This window comes from Gossypium hirsutum, chromosome D06 (assembly GCF_007990345.1).
Source record: "Gossypium hirsutum isolate 1008001.06 chromosome D06, Gossypium_hirsutum_v2.1, whole genome shotgun sequence".
Classification (NCBI taxonomy): domain Eukaryota; kingdom Viridiplantae; phylum Streptophyta; class Magnoliopsida; order Malvales; family Malvaceae; genus Gossypium; species Gossypium hirsutum.
In genome coordinates, this window is record NC_053442.1 from 19,463,647 (window position 1) to 19,488,470 (window position 24,824).

The 24,824-nt window shown below is 32.6% G+C and overlaps 1 protein-coding gene and 1 long non-coding RNA gene across 7 annotated transcripts; one reads left to right on the plus strand and one right to left on the minus strand.

Annotated features, from left to right (window-relative positions):
- On the plus strand, positions 1-10,777 carry LOC121218503 (uncharacterized). 2 transcript variants are annotated; one of them, XR_005914776.1, is made up of 3 exons: positions 38-395; positions 1,068-1,135; positions 10,524-10,777. It is a non-coding gene; the product is annotated as an uncharacterized lncRNA (long non-coding RNA). The 2 variants fall into 2 exon arrangements; XR_005914775.1 differs by lacking the exon at positions 1,068-1,135 and having other exon boundaries at positions 1-395.
- Positions 10,778-11,437: 660 nt separating this feature from the next.
- Positions 11,438-14,890, minus strand: LOC107895344 (protein NDL1). Of its 5 annotated transcripts, none has more exons than XM_016820656.2 (11): positions 14,670-14,890; positions 13,938-14,037; positions 13,477-13,574; positions 13,269-13,357; positions 12,937-12,997; positions 12,740-12,826; positions 12,583-12,660; positions 12,437-12,493; positions 12,266-12,321; positions 12,024-12,159; positions 11,438-11,820 (listed from the first exon to the last, which is right to left on the minus strand). In XM_016820656.2, exons 1-11 carry the CDS (start codon positions 14,727-14,729, stop codon positions 11,803-11,805), a joined length of 840 nt encoding a protein of 279 aa, XP_016676145.1. In that variant the 5' UTR covers positions 14,730-14,890; the 3' UTR covers positions 11,438-11,802. The 5 variants fall into 5 exon arrangements, with proteins under 5 accessions (XP_016676145.1, XP_016676142.1, XP_016676143.1 ...); XM_016820653.2 differs by having other exon boundaries at positions 11,438-11,912; XM_016820654.2 differs by having other exon boundaries at positions 11,438-11,912; positions 14,586-14,890.
- Between the last annotated feature and the right edge of the window lie 9,934 nt (positions 14,891-24,824).

Sequence of the window (24,824 nt, forward strand, 5' to 3'; positions counted from 1 at the left end):
GCTTGTTAATTAGATTAAGGTTCCAAGTTTCATTCCCTTTTCTTGCAAAATAATTTAAATTTAAAAAAATCTCTCTTTTTCCTTTATGTGCACCATCGATACCACTTTTAATTAATTTGATTTTCCTTTAATTAGCTTCCTCCTCCCTAGCCTCCCCTTCCTCTTCTCTTCAATTTTCTTTTCTTTTCTTTTCCCCTTATTATCGCTGCCCAAACCACCAAGAATCACCATATCTTTTTCCTTTCTTTCGCAATGGTTTCTTGCATCATCCTCCTCTCTTTATTGCTGAAATTTTTCCTTATTTTTCCAGCCATAAATCTGAAATCTTTGACCTCCAAGAACGATCTCCATTGCTGCCCAAGAAGCTCCATTGCTTCCCCTTCCTTCTAGCTAGTGTAAGTGTCTATTTTCTTTAGTTTTCTTTATGAATCTTTTAAAAGAACCCCAAAATTTCCAGATCTTGAATTGGGGTGATTGTTAATTATTTTATGGATATTTTTCTAACCTTCAAAAGTGATTTCAATTGGCTTTTTAAATCAGTCCCGATTTGCTACCGTTAGTGGTGGTACACCACTCCGAGAAGAACCAAAAGAGGGTTGCTTTTTCTTTAATTTTTCCCACCTATTTTCAGCAATATCTTGGTTTCAAGAATAGCTCCTAATCAGCCTTAAATCATGTGTGATTTATGAAAATTAAATCTTGATAATTCAACGACTCATATTTGACAATTCGAGAAGCATAAGTGTGGTTGATTGTGGGCTAGTGCGTAGTTTCGACTTAATTGTTGGGGAAATTGATAATTGATTGGATTAAAGAATTTTATGATTTTATAGCTACTAATTTTTCAATATTTAGTGGTGTTAGATGCCAACTCAAATGCCCCAAACCAACAGTGAAGTCGTTAGACATTCACGCGTACATTTCATATCAAACCAGTGTAAAGAACCTAGCTAATTTAGATATGAAATGTCATTATGGTTATGCTGATTGATTTGAACCCATAAAAGGGTATTTTATGGCTGTTTAAGTGATATATTAATTTTATAAAATATTTATTTTTAATTTAGGCTTGATTTAAGGTCTTAAGGAGAAATCACAGGTTTCACCAGTGCGCTGCAGTAGTGCGAAAAATAAGGTGTGGGTCCTAAATTATTAACTTAAATATTTTAATAATATTTAAAATTATCTAAACGTGGATTAAGCTTGTTGGTCAGACTTAGTTTAATGTTTAAGTGAATGTGTTAAAGTGGCTAAATCAGGTACGTTACTCGCCTTAACTAAATGGCATGTTTGCAAAATTGTATGGTTGACTGAATAGTTGATTGTTTGGTACTAATATGAAAGGCTTGTTGATGTAATGTGTGATTGATTGTATGTATAACATGTATTATTTTGAAAATAAATATTGAATGCCCGAAATCTTATTGGGTAAAATGCCATGAAAAGTATTGAATGGAAAAAAATTGTTATACATACATTGGAAATATTTTCCTAAAGTGTTAACGGATGATGATATGATAAAATGTCACCGTATTGATGGTGAAATTGAACGCTTGATATGTGAATGTTATAACGATGGCATGTAAACTATGTTTCTGAAAGAAAATGTATGAAACATGCATTTGATTGAAATATTGTATGACATATCGAATGTGCATGGGGTGGGATATTGTGTTTGATGGAGGAGTTCCGTGGAGTAATGGCGACATATTAAGTTCGCATTATATGTAGTTAGTGCATTGCACCGGGAGTACTGTGGATACTGGCGATTTTGTCACATTTTATGTTAAATGGTAGAATATATGTACTATGTTTATATGGTGGTTTAACCACAACAAGATTTGAACACATTGTTTGGAGTTTGATAGACGAGTTATGGGGTAGGAAATTATTTTCGTATTATGTTACGTTCATGACTCATTCTAATGTGATAGTGTTGTTATGATTATGTTACATGGATTCTTGTGTGATTGATATTAAACGTATGTTAACTGTACTTATTGATTAGCCTCACACTGAGCTAGTTAGCTCACTCTATAATGGATAACCTTCTCAGGTAATGATTGAGACTAGGATTGAACATGGCATGCGAACGTACGACGAACTTCAGACTTAGTTTATATCTTATTTAAAGTTCCCTAAATTTATTTGGTTTTTGGACTGCAAAGCTATTTGAACTGTGATTTGGGTTTATTTCTGTTTTGGGGATTTTCATGCATGCATAATTTACATACTATAAATTGATTTATAAGTATATTTTGAAATTGGATTGAGCATGTTACTTGGCTTAATAAATAATCAGATTTTTAATCGGTTTTCAACTCTAACTAAATTTAATAGGGTTTTTCAAAAGCAATGACGAGCAATGTGTTTTTCTTAAAACCATGCCAATGTTACTAACTTGACTTAATAAAAGTTGAAATTATTAAATGAACATTTTCCCAAAAGAAGAAAGGTAACCGTAGCATTATTTAAAAGATAGTGTATTTGAGGTTTTCAACCAACGATAGGGTAGATTCGTAGTTTAGGTCTCCAATGTTACCTTCACGATTCGGCCATAATATTTATGCCGAGTTTAGGAGGTTACATTTAGTGATATCAGAGCCAAGTTCAAAACCTCTGACTGAATTTTTATTCTTTTCAAAAATGAGTCTACATGCATGCATCCATAAAAAAGGGAAAATTTTAGGAAAACCAAACTGCATTATTTTGAAAAGTATTTCTTTCATGAAACAACGAAGTCCAAAGGTCCAATACCATGCCCATAGAAATAGTATTGAAACTTTAGAAAGACACTAGAGACTATTGCATAAAATTTTAAATGAAAGAACTTAGTTAAAAGTGCGATAAGATATTAAACAAAAATACTAAATATAATCTTACTTGTAAATTATATATTCTAAAAAAATCGAAATGAATACCCATGGTATGATATTTCGTGGTAGGCGGGGTCGTAGAGGGCGAACTCTAATGGCTCTGGTTGAGTCGACTACATATCAAGAGCCTGCGCAGAATAATGAACCAAATGAGGCTGTTACTGAACCCATCACTGAGGGTGGGAATAAGGATAATTGAGACTATAATAATAACAATGAATATGATGAGGATGATCTAGTGACACAAGCTTTGTTAAGGGCTTTACACTAGGTTGTTGGGCCCCCGATTGGTGGTATTAGTAATGGGACTATTGCTGAGAGGCTTCGCTCTAGTGGGACAAAGTTGTTTAAGGGTATTGCTGGAACTACCCCTATAGTGGCTGAGTATTGGATGGAGACCACTGAACGTATATTGGATTATTTGGACTGCAGTCCTGAGTAGAAACTTAAGGGAGCTATGTTTTTATTGAGGGATGAAGCATACAAGTGGTGGTAATCAATGGTTAGGGGTACGCTACCCAAGCATATTGATTGGGCCTATTTTTAGGATGCCTTTCAAGGTAAGTTTGTAGGTCCTCACTATGTGGAGGCTCGACGATTGGAATTTATTGAGTTGAAACATGGTGATATGGCCATTTCTGAGTATGAGGCGAAATTTTTGAGGTTGAGTCACTATACACCTAGTATGGTGGTGTCTGAACACAAAAAGAGTTTTCATCTTTTGAAAAGTCATAGGTATGACTTTAAGGTTCAGGTAGCTCCACATTAGGAGCGTGTGTTTGAGGCTTTGGTCAAGAAGGCCAAAATTATTAAGGAGATTAAGTGTGTGGAGCGCGAGAAAAATAGGAAACAGATAGGTCAGCCTAAGAGAGAGGTGGGCTCTACTGGCCCAAATCTGTGTCATGTTAAGCGAGCCAGTGAGGCTAAACCACCATAGAATAGGTAAGTAGTGGGCCCTAAAGAAGGGCAAATTCAAGTATGTCAGCATTGCGAGAAGCGTCATCCGAGTGAGTGTTAGAGAAGAACGGGTGCTTGTTTGGCTTGTGGCTCGATAGAGCATAAGATTAAGGATTGTTCTCGTTGGAATGATCAGATGTAAGCACTAGTTCGGAATCAGGGCCCAGTTAGGGGTCAAAATTAGAGGGGTAATCAAGGTGCTCAGAGAAGTCGTAATCATAACAGAAATGGTATTGGTAATTAGGGATAGAGACCACTGGCTCAGGGTATGAAATGGGCTGAAGCTAGGCAACTTGCCTTGGTATATAAGACTAGATGTCGAGAGGATAGAGATGCGGCTGACGTCATAGTAGGTACTTTCACTATCTATCTGGTGTCTTATTTTGCATTGATTGATATAGGATCAACCTATTCTTATATTACTTGTGATGTGGCTGTAAAACTAGGGATTGGGGTAGAGAAAATTGAAAATACTGTTACTGTAGTCAGCCCTTTAAGATCATCTATACTTGTGAATAAAATTTATAGGAGATTCCCTTTAGAAATGCAAAGAGAGATTTTTCCCACCGACTTAATGGAATTTCCTTTCAATAAATTCGTTCTAATTTAGGGGATGGACTGGTTGGTTGAGCACCAAGTCCATTTGGATTGTGCATTGAACAGGGTAACTTTGGTGACTGAGTCTAGAAAGGAAATTGTTATGGTTAGAGAATGTCGAAATTATTTATCCAATGTGATCTCTGCTATGGTAGTAAAGAACATGGTATGGAAAGGGTGTGAAGCGTTTATAGCTTATGCATAAGATGCAAGCATCGTTGATCCTTCTATTGGTAGCATTTGCATAACAAAAGAATTTCTTGATGTTTTTCCCAAGGAACTATCAAGGTTGCCTCTAGACTAGGAAGTGGAATTCGGTATTGAATTGTTTCCAGGAACGACACCGATGTCCATTACTCCCTACCGCATGGCACTTAAAGTGCTTAAGTAGTTAAAGGTATAGTTTCAAGAACTATTGGATAGGGTTTTCATTAGACCTAGTGTTTCATCATGGGGCGCACCAATTTTGTTTGTAAAGAAAAAGAATGGTACACTTCGGTTATGCATTAATTGCAGACAGCTGAACAAGCTAACTATAAAGAATAAATATCCTTTACCAAGAACTAACGACCTATTCAATCAATTTAGAGGTACAATTGTCTTCTTTAAAATTGACCTAAAATCCCAGTATTACCAACTTAAGGTAAAAGAATATGATATTTCCAATACTTCTTTTAGGACTCGTTATGGACATTACGAGTTCCTTGCCATACCTTTTAGGTTGACTAATGCGCCAACAACACATGGATCTTATGAACTATGTCTTTCAGCCTTTCCTTGATTAATTCGTCATTGTGTTCATCAACAACATTCTAGTATATTTCAATATAGAATCTGAGCATGAGGAACATTTGAGGGTGGTCTTACAGATACTTCATAAAAAAGTAGTTTTTTGCTAAACTTAGTAAGTGTGAATTCTGGTTGAAGGAAATTATTTTTCTGGGTTACGTGGTATCAATTGAAGGTATCTGCGTAGATCCCAAAAAGGTAGAAGCCATCTTAAATTGGAAGCAACCAAAGAATTTCTTAGAGATTAGAAGTTTTTTTGGTCTCGCTTGAGTGTGTTTGATGATGAGGGTATCTTAGCTAAGTTGCAAGTAAAGCCTGTTTGGGTATAGGAGATTAAAGATAAGTAAGGTTTAGATGAATCTTTAGCACTTTGATTTAAACAAGTTAAAGATGGGTTGACTAAATATTTTGGGATTAATTCTAAGTGAGGTTTTTGCTTCAGAGGTAGGTAATGTGTACCCAAATATCAGAGTTTGAGACAATTTATATTCAAGAAGCACCTAGCAACCTTTATGCTATACATCTTGGTATTACTAAAATGTATCGTAATTTAAGATAAATGTATTGGTGGTCAAGTCTTAAACGAGAAGTAACGAAGTTGGTGTTGAAATGTTTGACTTGCTAGCAAGTTAAGGCTAAGCATAAGTTTCCATCAGGGTTACTACAACCAATTCGAATTCTGCAATGGAAATCGGAGAGAGTGACAATGGAATTTGTTAATGGGTTGCCTTTAAAACCTACTAAAAAATATTCAATTTGGGTAATAATGGATAGATTGATGAAGTCCGCCCATTTTATTCCTATCCGCACTGATTATTCTCTTCAGAAGCTAGCTAAGCTCTACATTTTTTAGATAGTAAAACTGGATGGAGTGCTAATATTAATTATTTTAGATCGGGATCCTCAATTTACATCTCGATTCTGAAAAAAACTGCATGAGGCTTTAGGTATTCGATTAGATTTCATTAAGGGTTTTCATCCATAATCCGATGGTCAATCAAAAAGGGTCATCCAAATTTTAGATGATATGTTAAGGAGTTGTGTGATTGATTTTCAGGGTAGTTAGTGTTGGATCACTGGCACCTCTACGGCACAGCAGAAAAAAAAATAAAAATTCAGCGATCCTAACCATGGATTTATGTGTAAGGAACGAATCGAGGGGATAAAGGTTACGAAATTACCGAATGTTTATTCTGAGTAGATAGCAACGCCTCAACAATGAGTAGTCTGATCTGCTATCGAACCAAGCAGCAATCTATCGTGAGCCCGGCCTCTACGTAATCCACCCAGTTGATTATGAACGGAATGAATCCCCAAAACAGTTTTTGAAAAGAATTTTCTTTAACGGCTGCTAGATCCAAGCAAAGAAAAAACGGGATTCTTATATATCTTTTTTTAGGGTTTCTGGAAATTAAAATAAATATAATAATATTTTAAACCGAAAATTATAATTACATTAATTATAATATAATTTCGGTAAACCATATATTTATTTGAACTTATATACTAACCAAATTCATGTTATCATAATGCGTACAACAACCTTGTACATAATGTGTTCGATATTTGATTACCCAGTTAAATTAATTCTATAATTAATTTAATTCAAGCGACAACAAAACACAATACCAACTATGTTTTATTCCGTTCATTTCAACTATAGGGTGTGACCCTGTAGGTTCTTGTAACGTTAGCAGTAATACTAGAACGATTCCAATGTTACAAATATGAGTGGCATCTAGCAATGCATCATTGCTACCTAAGTCACAAGAAATCATGATTCGATATAACCTTTTTATGATTAACCTTTTATGAAATAATCCTTAAGTCCTTTATCTCTGGATAGGACACAAGTTATGGAATAGTCATTGTTGTTTTAATAAAATCAAACCGTTTATTTTCAAAAAATGGTGTCAATAGTCACACTTGCATAATCCATTCCATGTTCCTTGATATCTTAAGTAGACTACGATATACAAATAAGTATGACATCTCATATCAACTTATTTGAGCATGGCCATGTATTTCTAGTCTCACTCAATTAAGTGGCCTAAGATATTACTCCCATTATGTAGGAGGGGCTTATCCTATCTCGATCAACCATATCCCTCTACATAGATCGTGGTATATTCAACATCAGCCTTTATAGAACAACCAGTTACGGTATACGTTTGACTGTATCAAAATATACAACTTACGATGTTAGGATTATGATGATCTCAAGTCTGAGGATCATATACATATTAATCACTATGAGTAATATTGTGACAATTATATAATAATCCAAAAAACATACTCATAACGGGTCAGTCCAATTTGTTATTCTCTAACACACATATTCATGCATCGATTCTGGCATTCCATATCAATGACAACTCTTTATCATCAACCAACTACATGTTAGTCTTAATGCATTATCGTTGTCCTATCCAACAATAATACTTGACTAAGGAACTTTTAAGAATAATCATATTATTCTTAGGACATTACTATAAAACAGTTTATTTATACACACAGAAAAGAAACTGAAATAATAATGGTAACGCCTTATATTAATAAACATGATAAATCAAGTATGTTATTACAACCATCTCATGATTGATCTTTGGGCATACTCTAACAATCTCCCACTAGCACTAAGACTAATCACTTATATATCTAATACCAAGCGACTTAGTGTGATGCACGTGCTTCTGCTGTGTCAGAGGCTTGGTCAGGGGATCAGCAATGTTTCCATCTGTAGGTACTCTGCATATCTCTACATCCCCTCGATCAATAATCTCTCGAATAAGATGGTAGCGCCTAAGTATATGTTTGGATCGCTGGTGAGATCTAGGTTCTTTAGCTTGTACAATGGCTCCATTGTTATCACATCGGAGTTCTATAGCATCTGATATGCTAGGCACAACCCCTAGTTCAGTAATGAACTTTTTGATCCAAACCGCTTCTTTTGCTGCCTCACTGGCTGCAATATACTCGGCCTCTGTTGTAGAATTGACTATTGTACTTTGCTTTGAACTCTTCCAACTCACAGCACCACCATTAAGGCAAAACACAAAACCTGATTGTGATCGAGAATCGTCCTTATCGGTTTGGAAGTTGGCATCAGTGTAACCTTTTACACTTAACTCTTCCTCACCTCCATATATTAGGAAAGTATCCTTAGTTATTCTCAAGTACTTAAGGATATTATTGACTGTGGTCCAGTGACCTTCACCAGGATCTACTTGGTATCTACTCGTCATACTTAAGGCATATGAGACATCCGGACGGGTATATAACATGGCATACATGATAGATCCAATAGCGGAAGCATATGGAATTTTACTCATGCGTTCTCTCTCTTGTGGAGTTGAAGGACACATTTCCTTCGAGAGTGAAATATAATGTCTCATAGGTAGGAATCCTTTTTTAGATTCTTCCATACTGAACCTTTTTAGTACTTTATCTATGTATGTACTTTGGCTTAGACCTAGTAGTCGTCTTGATCTATCTTTATAGATCTTTAGTCCTAAGATGTATGTGGCTTCGCCCAGGTCCTTCATAGAAAAACAACTTCCTAACCAAGTCTTAATAAACTGCAAGGTAGGTATGTCATTTCCTATGATAAGTATGTCATCCACATACAGTACCAAGAATGTTATAGTGCTCCCACTAACTTTCTTGTAAACACATGGCTCATCTTCATTTTTGATAAAACCAAACTATTTGATTGCATCATTAAAACGAATATTCCAACTTCGAGAAGCTTGCTTTAATCCATAAATGGATCTTTGTAGCTTAAATACATTTCCAGCATCCTTTGGATTGACAAAACCTTCAGGTTGTGTCATGTACACATCCTCTTCAAGTTTCCCGTTAAGGAAAGCTGTTTTGACGTCCATCTGCCAAATTTCATAGTCATGAAATGCAGCTATAGCGAGCAAGATCCTGATGGATTTAAACATAGCTACAGGAGAAAAGGTTTCATCATAGTCAACACCATGAACTTGGCAAAAACCTTTAGCGACTAATCGCCCCTTGTATGTTTTTACATTACCATCCATGTCGGTCTTCTTTTTGAAAACCCACTTGCACCCTATGGGTTTAACCCCCTCGGGTGGGTCAACCAAAGTCCATACTTGGTTTTCATACATGGAAACCATCTCAGATCTCATGGCTTCAAGCCATTTCTTAGAGTCTGGGCTCGTCACCGCTTCTTGATAAGTCCTAGGCTCATCTTGATCTATAAGTAGAACGTCACCATGCGTTGTAATGAGAAATCCATAATTCTCAGGTGCTTGGCGTTCTCTTAAAGATCTACGTGGTGGTTGTGTTTCTATAGAAATTACTTGTTCCTCAATCCCTTGTGGAACTTGCTGTTGTTCTATCTCTGGTTCAGTGGTATTTTGTGATTCTCGAAGTTCATCAAGTTCAATCTTTTTCCCATTTCCTTTTCTAGAAACAAATTCTCTCTCTAGGAAGACACCAGTCCGAGCAATAAGTATTTTGTTCTCAGTGGGATTAAAGAAATAATATCCTTTGGTTTCTTTTGGGTACCCCACAAAAACACATTTTTCAGATTTGGGTTCAAGCTTAGTAGACGTCTGACGTTTAACATAAGCTTCACAACCCTAAATTTTCATAAAAGACATACTGGGACGTTTCCCAGTCCACATCTCATATGGCGTCTTTTGAACCGATTTAGATGGAACACGATTTAGTGTGAAAGTAGCTGTCTCAAGTGCATGTCCCCAAAAAGAAGGTCACTATGTTACTGATGAAATTGAATGCTTGATATGTGAACGTTATAATGATGGCATGTAAACTATGTTACTGAAAAAAATGTATGAATTGTGCATTTGATTGAAATATTGTATGACGTATCGCATGTGCATGTGTTGGGATATTGTGGTTGATGGAGGAGTTCAATGGAGTAATGGCAGCAGATTAAGTCTGCATTTATATGTAGTCAGTGCACTACACTGAGAGTACTGTGGAGACTAGCGATTTTATCGCATTTTATGTTAAATGGTAAAATATTTGCACTATGTTTATATGGTGGTTTAACCACAACGAGTTTTGCTCGCACTGTTTGGAGTTGTAGACGAGTTATGTGGAACTCGTGGTGTGTAGCGGATGGTTGGTGTAGGAAATTATTTTCGCATTATGTTACCGTTCATGATTCATTCTAATGTGATATTGTTTCTATGATTATGTTACATGGATTCTTGTGTGATTGATCTTAATCATATGTTAAATGTACTTATTGATTATACTCACACTGAGCTAGTTAGCTCACCCCATAATTGATAACCTTCTCAGGTAATGATCGAGACTAGGGTCAGACATGGCATGCAGACGTACGACGAACTTCAGACTTAGTTTATATCTTATTTAAAGTTCCCTAAATTTATTTGGTTTTTGGATTGTAAAGCTATTTAAACTATGATTTGGGTTTATTTCTGTTTTGAGGTTTTTCATGCATGCATAATTTACATACTTTAAATTGATTTATAAGTATATTCTGAAATTGGACTGAACATGTTACTTGGCTTAGTAAATAATCGAATTTTTAATCGGTTTTCCGCTGCAACTAAATTTAATAGGATTTTTCAAAAACAATGACGAGCAATGTGTTTTTCTTAAAGCCACACCAATATTACTAACTTGACTTAATAAAAGTTGAATTTATTAAATGAATGTTTTATCAAAATAACAAAGATACCCACGATTTTATTTTAAAAAGAACGTCATTGAGGTTTTCAACCAACTATAGGGTAGATTCATAGTTTAGGTGTCTAATGTGACCTACACGATTCGACCATAATATCTAAACCGAGTTTGGGAGGTTACATTTAATCACCTAATCTTGGTCTTTTCTTTTCTTTTCTTTTCTTTTTATCTTTTGTTTTGGAGACTTGTTGACATTTTAGAGACCATAAGAGAATTGTGTGTTCACACTAGAATCAAACACTCATTGAAGTAGGCGGTGGAAAGTATAGATAAAATGGATAATCCCACCCAGCCATGGAAGCAAAGTCAGTGACCAACCCAAAACCTTCCAACATAGAAAGAGACAAAGCCCATAATCGTGTTCGCGGTACAGCAAAGAGCAAACTCAGCCCAATATATAAGTTCACACTATAGCCAGATTGCACATCAACACCTTTAGTCAATGGTGAAAGGTTTTACGCCACCCTATAAATGGAAACAAATATAAAAGCAGACGCAAGAAATGGAAAAAGTAAAGCATACCATTATTAGCGTTTTCTCTTGTAAAATAATTATTCCCATGATTTACAGATATTGATAATGACTTCAACTCAACTAATTAAAGAATTGACAATAATCTCCTTTTTATCTTCTCTCTCTACTTCCCTTCTCTATCTACATCCCTAGTAATGCTCATAAACACCCTTACATAATATATTATATTATTATAAACAAAAAAAGAAGAAGAAGCTGATCTTGCCCTTTCTCTGTCATCTTCTCTTGGACTTCCTAAGAAATCCGGGTTTTAATCGGTTTCAACTTCAAGCCCATGCTTTCCGGTGAAAGAAGCTCCGGGGAGATACAAGTTGGACTCAATGGGCTTCTCCGGCTAACACTTAGAGTCGACCTGTATAAGCCAAATCCCATAAGAAAGTAATCCAGTGGTATCAACATTGCATGAGGCTGCTCCTCAGTTACTATTGATCCACATGCCTGAACCTGTAGGTTTCTCGCATTTCGAGGTAGTTACTTCGATAAACATATGGTTTTTGAAAGCTCAATGTAAGAAGACATGATACCGAGTTAAACAACAGACTTTTGATTGCATACCTCCACTAAGGCACTATATCTTCTATCTAATTTTGATGTCATGTGGAGAGCCTCGGAATGGAAAGGAGAATTCTCCCCGACAAATATTAGTGATCGGCAATGCAGTTTCCTTAATCCTTCGCTAAGGTCACGTCTCCTGAAAGATGTAGAATATGACTTTTAAGCCAACTATGTGAAATCTGTTTAAAGAGAACATTCAAAATAAAACCTGGTCGACGTATCAATCATGGAGACATGCTTACCCATTCATTGCTTCGAGGAATTGCTGAACATTTATACTCTGCCTTTCATCTAGCAACTGCAGGGAAAGAACATGATTCAAGTAAGAAAAGCGCCGTGAGACTACATAATCATGCTTCATTATAAGTCACTCGAGTACATAAGGGGCAAATGCAAGGAGCTGAAGAACTAACTCTTCTGCATGCTTGAACTATATCTGATTCGGATTCTTCAACACTACCTCGAACTTCCTGCCATTATGACTCAGAACATCGTAACTAAACTCGTCCAACTCTAGACACAGCAATAAATGGCATAGATTTTTGAATCTGAAAAATACCTGGCTGAAGTACCGCTTAAGCAATAACTCCTTCACCACTCCACACATGCCATAGAAATAAAGTAAGTTTGACATCACCTGAAATAATACGACAATTCATCAAAGCACATAGTCATTGGACCCTTAAGAGAAAAGTAAAAAGGCGCAGAAAAAGAACCTTATTTAACAACCATTCTGTCCATGAGGGCGCTCTGCATAGTGGAGAAACAAGTATTAACCCGAGGACACGCTGCCTGTATTTCATCTATTAAGACAAAATGCACAAGAATTAGTTCCGAGAATACAAACTTAGGTTTTTTATATTTATTTGGATTAAAAATGAAATTGTATACTATGCCAAGGTAGTCGACTGACAGCAAATAGAGTAAGAACGTATGCTCCAGCTGTAACCCCCATACACATTACTGCACCAAGCCTACAGTTAAAACCGAAAAAGAATGAAAGAGTTGAAGGATAAGGAATATAAGCTTGCTTGCCTATATTATTTTATATATAAATAACTAATGATAAAACATATTAAAGAAAACAATAACTTAAGAAATTGTATAATGCTAGCAGGTGTATCAATTTATATCATTTTCAGACAACCTACTACAATTACCGGCCATCATGACAAATAAAATGTGCCAAAGAATGTCTAGAGCAGTACAGATTACAGTAAAGTAAATTTTTAATCAACTGATTACCCAAAAAAGTTGAGAACCTCAAGAACCTGATCTGCCAAGTCATCAACAGAAGGCATAAGGTCATCAGAACCGATTGGGGCAGCTCCTACCTGCAATAGTTCTTGAAAAAATTCCGTATAAGAAAGATGTGACTATAGGACTCGACCAAAAATAAAAAGGATGATTGAGATACAAATATATATGAGACTAAAACATGCACAGAACGGACCTCATGCCCTGGAGGACTTATATGATATATGCAAAAATTGTGGAGGAGAAAGGAATTAACTTCTGGAGAAAAGAACAAGCCTTGAAAACAGGAGATATCTGCAGAATGTTATATAATTATAAGTTACCATTAGAAACCGAAAGAATCATGGATGAAAGGGTCTTGGCCATTGCGGAAATCTTGCAAATAACGTTACAAACTTCATAAACATTAAACTAACATGTAAAACTCTGGCTCAATTGAAAGCATTACAGCCTCAAAGTCTCATGCATTATGAAAACACAAATTAGGAGAAAAATCATTATTCTAAGATTAAAAATTAAAAACAAACTGGGGGTGACCATTGTTAGCCAAATCTGTTAACAAAAATCAATTCCATGGGCACTGAAACACATATTTTGTCATATGGAGTCAAGTATAAGGAAATAAAACATTACAGCAAGCTTTTCTGCATTACTTACGATTTAGAGCTAAATCAGGATAGGTAACAAGGGCCGGCTTATCCTGGTCTCCAAATACTGCAACGGAAACCATTCCGCAGCGAGTTTTAACAAGGTACTCCTGCAGATTGATTTTACAATACATAGTTATTCATTCAGCAAACCTTTCTGGAAAGCAATCAAAGGAATCAAAATAAATTGCTACCATCAAAGATATTTTATATATGATCTAGCTAGTTAAAGAGCCTAATTGACTTGGGTTTCTTTTACTTGAAAAAAAAAATGAAATTGTTGGAAGCATAGCTCAAGTTAAGTATATTCTAACTAGATAAAGTAAGCATGTGCAGCAGAACCTTTTTAAGAGACCTAAAATATTTTCTTCTTTTAAGCATATTCAGCATCATCCAAATTCCTAATTTGACAAAAACATGGATATATAACTAACGGAATTACTAGCACATGAGGCAACTTATTATTAAAAAAAAAAAGGCATTTATAAGTTTCAGAACATCATTGGATTTAGTTTACTAATGTAATTTATCAGAAGCAAAAAAGGAATGAATTGCTTTATAGCTGAAATATATAGGAATAAACTAATGGGAAAAAATGCAGCTTAGTTAAAAGGAAAAGTATAATGGTGCATTAAACTTTATCATGAAAAGCACATACTTGATCGTTTTCCATTTATTTTACTCTTCCATTCCCACGTTTTCCCTGTAACCAAACAAGAAGATAAATAGAAATGCGGGTTACCTTGGCACCAAGAGAGATCGTTTCCATATCAATGGAAATTGAATCACTAGAATCTGCCATTTTCCCTCACTTTCTCTCTTCGTTAGAATTGGCTTCCATGCCTTATATACCACCAAATCTTTCTCTCCCTTTTCAAATTTCTTCTATATATTAAATTCAAAATTAAAATCTATTTTAAAAATGGTTTATCATTAAAAACTACAATTTGTCAACACAGAAGCGAACCTTTGACCTGGATATCAGGTCTATTTAACCCCAGTTAAGTGGCCGACAGTTTATTCAAATTTACATTACTACCCTTCTAATTTCCTTTTTCCTATTCACTCATTAGCTAATTATATATTTTTTAGTAAATTTATTAGACTGTTTTATTTTCAATATAATTTATTAGAACTAACCTTTGAATCCATATTATCTGTATTTTTATATAAATTTTAAAACTACTTTTGAGTTTATCCATTTCTCATTAATATTTAATCTTTACACATATTATTTTGGCAAGGTCTGAGGCATCACTGGGGGAAAATTCAGAATAAAAAAATAAATATAAATTATAAATTTTTAAAAATAATTTATTTTATTATTATATTAATTTAATACCTTTATAATTTTTGAAGCGATGAAATTACAATATCATAATTGTTAAGGCCAATGCACCAATATAAGTCAAATGAAGTCAAAATTAATTATTGTCAATTATATGAGATAAACTTGTTGAATCTTCCTAAGTCAAGTCTTAATACTAAGATCATTATTTTTTCTTTTTCTTTTAATTTTTTTCTATGAATATATAAAACGCGAAATTCCCTTTAATTTAATTTAACATAATTTCTAAATTGTTTTCTTTTTCTCTTTTAACAATTAATTGATATGTAAAATTATTATTTACTAAATTAATTTTTTTATTCGTGCAATGCACAGATTAATTATTATAATAATTCGAATATATTATATTTATTTGTTAAAATACTTAATGGGTTTTAAAAGTTGTAAACGTCTCGAGTTTTCTTACCCGTACGAGCTCAAGAATAGTAGCAAAAGTTTATAAAACTTAAAAAATTACCAAATACACAAGTATTTACTAGATGACCTTATAATATAATATGATATATATATATATAATGTGATTCTAATTATGTGTTCAAATAATAATAAAATTCATAACATTATTTTAATGGTATTGACATTATAAAAATATGAAATTAAATTAGAGATATTAAATCCTAAATTTCATGCCATTATTAGATTTATAATAGAGATATGAGTTTATTATTTTGGGAATAAGAAATCAACTTTGGAGAAAAATGATGAAATACAAAAAAGAAAAAAAAAAGGAGAGATGAAAAGTCGGGGTGTGATTCAACGGTTGAGACATCAAAGATAAAAAAGACCTATCGTATTCGCATGCAAGCGGTCATTGCAAACGTCGTTTTCCACTCAAAGTTGGTATTTGTTATTCAATTTACAATAAATAAACTCACCGTCAGTCCCTCTTCTTACTAGAGTTGTTTATGGATCTGCCAGATTTAGATTTATATTTTTAAATGGAAGTGCTCAGTTAACATGCTTGACTATTTCAGACTAATAAAAATTTAAAAATAATATTTAAATATTTTAGAATAAATTTAAGTAATTTTTTTTATTTTTAAAGATATATTTAAAATCAAATTTCAATTCCACTCAATCCCATCCACAAGTACATCTAATTCATAAGATAATAATAAATAAAACGTGTTCTTTTTTATTTTATATAGTTTCCACAAATAGAAAAAAAAAAGAATAAATGGAACATTACTAAAACCATTTTATCACCACATTGTCATTATTATAATAATAATATAAGAAAACTAAAACAATTGGGCTCAATTTCAAGTTTCATCTAATTTCCTTTGTCAAATTTGTTAGAAGCAAATATTTTATTTTTAATTTATTTATTTTGTTTCCATTGTAAGTATGGTTTAAAGGGCATTGTCGCTAATTAAAAACATAAAATAATAATAATAATAATAATAATAATAATGTCAAATGCACCTTCATGATACAAACAAGCAACAAGTGTTGGAGACGATATTACTAGGAGCAATAGTCACAAACCCTAAACATAAATCATAAAATAGAAATAAGCGATACAAAAAAATATTTTCATAATTTAAACGGTAAAATTGTTAATTGTTGGCAATATAAACAAGAGTGAAGTCAAAACATTCTTTTAAGGGGTAAAAGTGTAATTTTAATATTTTATTAACTTATAATTGTTATTTTTTTTAGAATGATTTCAAAGTAATTTTATCATTTTTTAAGGGTTAAAGCTAGGGGTGAGTGTTCGATCAAATCGAGTTGAATCAAGTGAAAATTTTTTGAGTTAATCAAGTTGACGAGTCTTATTTTATCATATTAACTCGATTTGAAATATTTTTCGAATCGAGTCGAATGAAATTAAATTCGAGTCGAGTCGAATCGAATTGAGTGAAATTGTTCTAGTTAAATTAAAAAATTAAACATGTCAAATTAAAATCTTGTTATGATATAACTAATTTCATGTTAAAGCACATAAATTTGAAACCATATATATTTGAAAACTTTTTCAAAGCAAAATCATTAATTAACTTATTTAGATCCCCAAAATTATTATTCTAGAATTTTTTTTTATTTTTTAACTTTCTTTATATATTTTTAGAATTTTTTTATAAAATATAAATTTTAGAATTTTTATAAATATTTTGTATTTTAAGATTTATTTTGAATTTTTTTAATTCTTGGTGAGAGAGACCAATTTGCTCATTTTTAAAATTGACAGAGACCAAAAGAGTATTTACACCAATTTGTTATTCGAATTGTAAAATTCAACTCGATTTGAACTCAAAACTCAAATTACTTATTCGAGTTGACTCGAATAATTTGAATAACACAATTTGATTAACTCAAAATTCATTTTTTTTATTTTTTTGAATCAAATCGAGTTTTTCTCACTCCTAGTTAAAGCCACTACCTATCCCTTTAGATTTGCCTTAGATTATAAAGAGAAGTTTGACTCTTGTGCATTCCACCTTCGACATACCAGTTTAAACTTAATACTAATGGATCTTCATTAGGAGACCTTGGGATAACATGGATGAGAGCCATTATAAAGAATCATGCTAGTGACTTAGTAATCGAAGCTTATCGACATATTCCAAAAGTCACTAGTGTTGAGGCTGAACTATGAGCTTTGAGAGATGGTTTATGCTTGGTTAGGGATTTGAGTATTACCCATCTAGAGGTTGAAGTGGATGTCACTACTATTATGCATTTTATGACTTCTGATAGTCTGTAATATTTATTTATCATCTTTGATTGCTAAGTGCAGGATGCTCCTCCACGGTATGGCTTTTAAGTCACTTAAGCATATCTTTCGAGAAGGAAATAAATGCCTTGATGCGCTAGCACGACTAAGAAGCAACTTTCAGGTTGACTCTTTTACTACTGAAGTCCCTTTAGGCGTTAGGTTATTTTGGTTGTTTAGAACCCCACCTAGTTGTTTAATTTCTGTATTATCAAATGACAAGGATGATTGTGCCTTGTATCGAACAATATTTTAACTTGTTTTAATGGTTATTAGTTCCTTTTTCAAAAAAAGAAAAGTCTTTTTTTGGTACATCATCAAGGAAGAACATTTATGGCCAGGAGAAGCTAATGAAAGTCTTCAAAGCACATGTTTCCCACTTTGTTATTTCTTTTCTTAAAATGTGATTGTCCTCTAGTAGTTGACTAATGGTGACAAATTGGAAGAGGTTTTGGACATCTTTAAATGTTAGTTTAAGTTTCCACCCTACTTGGTCCATTTCTAGTCTCTATTCAGCAGGCTACAAGAAGAAATATTGTGAGACTTGAAGGACAAAATAATAATGCGAAGAGAAATCTAACCTAAAGTTTGCTGGCAAACATGAAGCTTCCTTTTGTGAGATTTGAGGGACAAAACAATGGTTGCTCCTCCAATCATATCCTTTTGTTGATTTTTAATAATGCATAATGATAGAGACCAATGGAAGAAGTGATCACCAAGGATGAGAGCAGGTTGATTCCTTGAATGAAAAGTCTGAGAAGAATGAAAAGGATAGGCAATGAGAATCAAAAGGTAAAGATTAGATATTCTTGTAATGGCCCCTATGGGAAATGGATTAGAACCTCGAAAGATGAGTTCCTTTCTTTGTTTTTAATATAATCCAAAGGGTTGAAGCAATGTAGATTTCTTGAATCTTGAAAGCTTTTACAATTTCATTGGAGTCAATGTAGAATCCAAATAAAGATGGATGAGTTGGTGAGAGAGTCGGAGCAGCGTACAATAGGGCAACCAAATTGAACCAAACTAGAAAAGCTACAATATGAAAAGAGATGCTTAGGGGTTTCTTTATATTCTTTTTATAGCAAAAAAAATATTATCATTGGTGGAGAGCCTTATTGAAAGGAGGTCTTTAGTGAGGAGGCAATTATTGCAAATCTTCAATAGGAAAATAGTGAGTTTGAAATGGATTTTAACCTACCAAAGATTAGATCAGACAAGTTGTTGAGCTTGATTGACAGAGGTATGATAACCCCTCTAGAAAAGAAGGGAATACAAATTTTTAACCATGAAGACCTCATTGTAATCGAATTTCCACACTAATTTGTTATCTCCTCCTTAATCGCACCATGGCGTACGAATGCCGAGCAGAAAACTAACACGAAATATCATAAATTAAAGTGGCTTGACCACAAGTGTGACAGGTCAGTTGTAATATTTTTATGTGTGACAATGGAACACTTCGAGTTTTCCAAGGACTGAACCCAAGAGAGATCAGGCAATAAGGTGACTAACAATAATAACGCATGCAACTAAGAAGTCTAGCTAGCTAATCACTAGCCATTATATTAATCAAAGATTAATTACACTAAACTACACCTAGGAGGACTAAATTGAATAACAAGCAAAAGTGCACAAATATCAATTCAATGAGATAAAAGGTTTGATTGGTATCCATGTTGCTAATTAATTCTTGGATTAGGGATCTAAATTGCTTAAACTCCTTATTGGTCCAATTTTACCTTTCAATCACCATTATACTAATTAGACGGTTTAGTATGGTTTATCTCTCAACCTCACTAAACTAAATCAAGATAGTCAAATTGGTTACAGTAGGCTTTCCTCTCGGTCTCACCTATCTAAATATTCACCTAAAGGTGTCAATTCTAGGTTTTGAAGTCTATTCAATTAAGCCCAATTTTTATGATTTAGTCATTGATCCAAAAACTAACCATGCAACATTTTAATCAACCAACCACCATAAGATTTAGTACATGTTCATCATCAACATACAAATATCAGCCAAGTTCATGCTTAAATAACTTATCAAAGAAAACATAAAAATGCAAAGTTGAAAAGTTTTTAGGGACTCTTAGAGGAGTTTTTGTTGAAGATGATAGCAACACTAAAAGTGAGGAAAGCACAACCAAGGTTGAGATTTTTACACTTTTGAAAGTTCACAAAGAGAATCTATTGAATACTTTAAAGAAAAATCAAAATAACAAGGTAAAGTCTTGTATTTTGTTGTAAGAAAGTTAAAGTTACAGTAAAAATGAAAAATTAATAAGTACTAACTAACTAAGCTAAGAAAGGAAAAACTAAAAACCTAAAAATGGTGAAAGGAATAAAAGAGAAAACTAAAAAGATGGTAAATGAGGCTATTTTGTGTTTGGCAACAAGGATGTCGTTAATACAGTCAAGTTTACAACCCAAAAATTTGACAAAAATGCCCTTGGAGTGTATGAGTTGACTTGAGTTGGTGTTGGATACCAAATTTCCCTTATAGTATTTTTCACCCCGTTAGGCTTCAATGTCATGACACCCAAGGGCGGATCTAGGGGGGATGGCAGGGCCCCCCGCCCCTTGAAATGGAAAATTTTTCATTTAGGCCCTTTATAAATTATAAAATTAGTAATTAGTAATGGTAAAATTACATTTTAACCCCCAAAAATGTTAAAAATTTGATTTAATCCTCTAAAAATTATAAAGATATAGGCTATTAAAATTGTGAAATTGTATCTTTACTATTATAAAATATATATAATTTAATTCTAATCCCCTAAAAAATTCTAACTTCTCCCTTGACCCTTAAGTCGTATTTCTAGATCCGCCATTGGCGACATCCAAGCTTTGGTGTCGCAACATCCTCGACTGTAGGCACAATCTTGGCTTGGGGGTTCTCAATGTTGCGACATCCTCAACAATGACCCTAGGCTTCAACCATCAGCTTGGAGTTGAGGCATTGGGGTTCAGTGTCGCGACATAGCACATCTAGTGTTGCGACATCCTTGGTAGATTGTTCCAGGTTGGTTTTTCGTTAAAGTTTTTCTCCCCTGAAGTGATGGAAGGTCGGTGTTACAACACACATGTATCAATGTCGCGACATCCACAGCAATTCTCCTTCAAATTGAAAATTTACACAATTGCTCCAAAACTTTACTATAGTATAGATATATTAAATATCACCATTTACCCTCTTTCAAACATGCTTGGCCTTTGTCTAGTCATCTTCTTCATGTGAGTTCTTATCCTTTTTCTTCTTCATTGTCATTATAATTTATTTGGTACACATAGTGAAAGTTTTTAGAGTAAACTACACTACAGGTCACCCAATTATAGTCCCTTTTCTTTTTTTCTCGCCCAATTATTGCTCTTTTTCTTATTTTTTTCACTTGATTATCAATTTTTAAATTTGGTCTCCCAACTAATTGAGATTATTTTTTTGTCCATTTTCATTAACTGTCTTTAGATCTCTTACGGGAGGATGACGTGATAGTTAAAACATTGGTATAATAATAAATTTATCCCTTAACTTTTATATATTATATCGATTTAGTCATAATTTTAAAAAATCAACCTTCAAATTTTACAAATAATCTCAATTTGATCCTTCAAATTTACCTTCTTTCCCCACCATCACTACCATCATTGCCTCCACCTCCACCTTTCTCCAAATTTTCTTTTCCCTTTTTTCTTTGATTTTTTATAGATAAAATCGATCCTTTGATGAATTTTATCAAATTCTAAGGTTTGGACGAAATGCATCAATATGATTTTTTTTTGCTTCGTTATTTTTAAAGTTGTCGTTTTTATATAAGAGAGAAGAAAAACGGACTGTAATTTATTGGACTTCTAGATTTTCATAATTTTTTTATTTCAGAGTATATAATTTTGATTGTGTAGTTTAACGGGGCATTAAATATTTATGACTATATTTATATATTTACTAGCTCTGATTATTTGCTGTGAGTTTGAATTAATGATTAATTTGAGTTAAAATGGAAATTGGAACTTTAAACTTTGAGTTTTATGCTTAAAACTGATTTTGAATTTGTAAATTTTGTGTCTATAATTTTGAAACTTAATTGCATTAAAAGATTTTTTTTTCTTATGAATTTTGGTTTTTTTTTTGTGGTAAAGTTCTGAAATTTGCATCATTTAGATGTTAGAATGATTGAGAATTGGAGCTTCAGATGAATTTATTGGAGCCCTTTTTTTTAATGAAATTAAGGATTTTAAATGGTTGGCACCAATTTCTTTGTTCAATTCAGTATTTTTTTTTGTTGTTTGTAAAAATTTAATGAATATGCACGAAAGTGTTGGATCTTTTTCGAATTTCAATTGTTCATATTTTCGTTTATTGTGGGGGAATTTCAGGAATTTGTTGATAGGTGCCCCTAAGTAGAAGAAGAAGAAGAAGCTGATGTAACATCCTCAAAAACCCCCTTAGTCATAAATAATATGAGATAAAATCTTATCAAAATAAGGTATAAGATCAAAGAAAATGAAAGTTGCAATATATCAAAAGAGAGTTAAATCAAGAAGCATGATATGATGTATTAAGGAAGTGACTAAATTGTAAATATGCAAAAAGTTCTATGGCACAAGTATAAATGTAATATCCCTAAAATTGATCTATAATAAAAGTAGTAATAATGTTGAATAATGTATAATTGATTTTTTGGTAAAATGAGAAAATGATATAAAGATGATAAAAGAAATATTGAGGAGTATAATAATAATAATAATAATAATAATAATAATAATAATAATAATAATAATAATAATTAAGAAGTAGGTTTTAGTATATTGATTTAAAGTAAGGGCTAAATCGTAAATATGTGAAAATTTTTTGGCTTAAGTGTAAATATTCAAAATTTAGGGGATCGAAGTGTAAAAATAAGAAAGTTGAAGGACTAGAAGTGAAAATAACCCAATTTACTAAGATATGGAATTGGCATGTAGGGACCAAATTAAATAGGTGAAGAATTGTGGGGGACTAAATCGTAATTTTATCAAATTAAGTGATGATTCAATGATGGAATTTTGAAAGATCATAAAAGGTAAAATGGTCAATTAGCAAGAGGGAGAATTCTAGAATGTAACGATGATGTTGATGATATTTTGGTGATATTTTTAATTAATTAGTTAGTTAAATATTATTTTATTAATATTTTACTTAGATTTTATTATAGTATAAAAAGAAAGGAAGGATGAAGGAAATTTATCATCCTTCCAACATGAGTGAAAGGGTAATAAAGGAAGTTTTCTTTTCTTTACAATTTAGCCTTTTGCCATGAAAACCTACCTTTTTACCCAAAATTTTTGAAAATTTCCTTAGATATTAAAGAGAGAAGCTGAAGTAAGATTCTAGAGAATATGTTCATCAATTTAGAAGTAAGAAAATAGTAGATGAAAGTGAAGGAAAAAATAAGAAAAAGGAAGGAAAGTGGTGAAAATGAGAAATGCATGGAAATGAAGAAGAAATGAAGAAATTCTTGACAAATGAGGTAAGTTTCATACTAAACCTACTTGTATTTCAATAGATTGAGTTAAAGATGTTTTGAGTGAGATGTATTAAACATGTACTTAATCTAAATACTAGAAATAGAAAGTATTTGATGAAGAATAGAGACTTAAAACGATAAATTGGTAAAAGAGAATGTAGACATAATTGACTAAATTGTAGAGTAATCAAAAGTATGACAATTATGTGAGATTGAATGAAAGATAGTGCAAAGAGCCATGGAAAAGAAAATATTTTCATTAAAATAGTTTAGACAGCAATAGTGACTTAATTTTGAAAATTCACCAGAAATTATAGAAATTTAGTTAGAGATTTAATTAATATGGAATTAAAGCTTATTGAGTCTTGTTTCATATGGAAGAAACAGTGAAAAAATATAATTTTATATTTAGAGATATATTAATTTTCATAAAACAAGGTCGGAGAGAATTCGGGTTCCCCTATTCTGACTTTAGAAAATCATCAAACATTGTAAAAAAATGATTAGGTGTTTAAATTTATATGTTTAAATTCTTAATGAGACTATTTTGAAGAGAAACAAACGAAAACATTACTCAAACCCCGTATTAAGAGATAATTAATTTTTAGTAAAGAAATGACAAAGGTGTCAAGCAGCAGAACAGGGACAATTTTGAAGAATTTACTGTACTGATTGGCTAAATTATAAATTCTAAAACTTTTAGTGTAAAAATATATTTGAGTCTAGTTTAAAAAAATCAAGCCGATCTTAATTTTAAATCTGTAGCTCAAGATATAAATAATTTAGTGACTATAACTCAAGTGGATAGCTTGTTATGAACATATAAGTAAATAGTGGAATTATAGATAATGTTACATATAAGCATGTTATATACTAAAAGCTAAAGATTCTAATAAATATATACATAAAGGATGTGGAAAGGAGAGGAGGAGGAGGAAAAATATATGAATATATATAGTAGAAGAATTTGAAATGTTTCGAAATGGTTGTAAGTGATGGAATGATTAATACATGTGAGTATGTTTAAACGAATTGATAAAATAATAAGTGAATAATTGTTAGTTGATGTGATATTGAATTCTTTGTTAAAATTTTATGAAGAATTAAATTAATTGGCACAATTTAGAGATAAATATGAAATATACATAAACCGGGTACTTTTGAAAGTGCAAGTCCTCCAATGGTCTTATTTGTAAAACTTTAATATTTGTGTTAATTTTATAAACTTTGTTATCTTTGATTGGATATCATGCTTTTATGAGGACTAGAAATTATAAATAGATGTAAGTGGATGATATGTAAAATGAAGTAGCGGTTATGACATTTGAA

Coding starts and splice junctions, on each gene's coding strand:
- LOC107895344 (XM_016820653.2), bottom strand. CDS start 14,729: ATGGCAGATTCTAGTGATTCAATTTCCATTGATATGGAAACGATCTCT. Junction 14,038..14,669: donor CGATCTCTCTTGGTGCCAAG/GTAACCCGCATT, acceptor ATCAATCTGCAG/GAGTACCTTGTTAAAACTCG. Junction 12,322..12,436: donor TAGTTCAAGCATGCAGAAGA/GTTAGTTCTTCA, acceptor CTTTCCCTGCAG/TTGCTAGATGAAAGGCAGAG.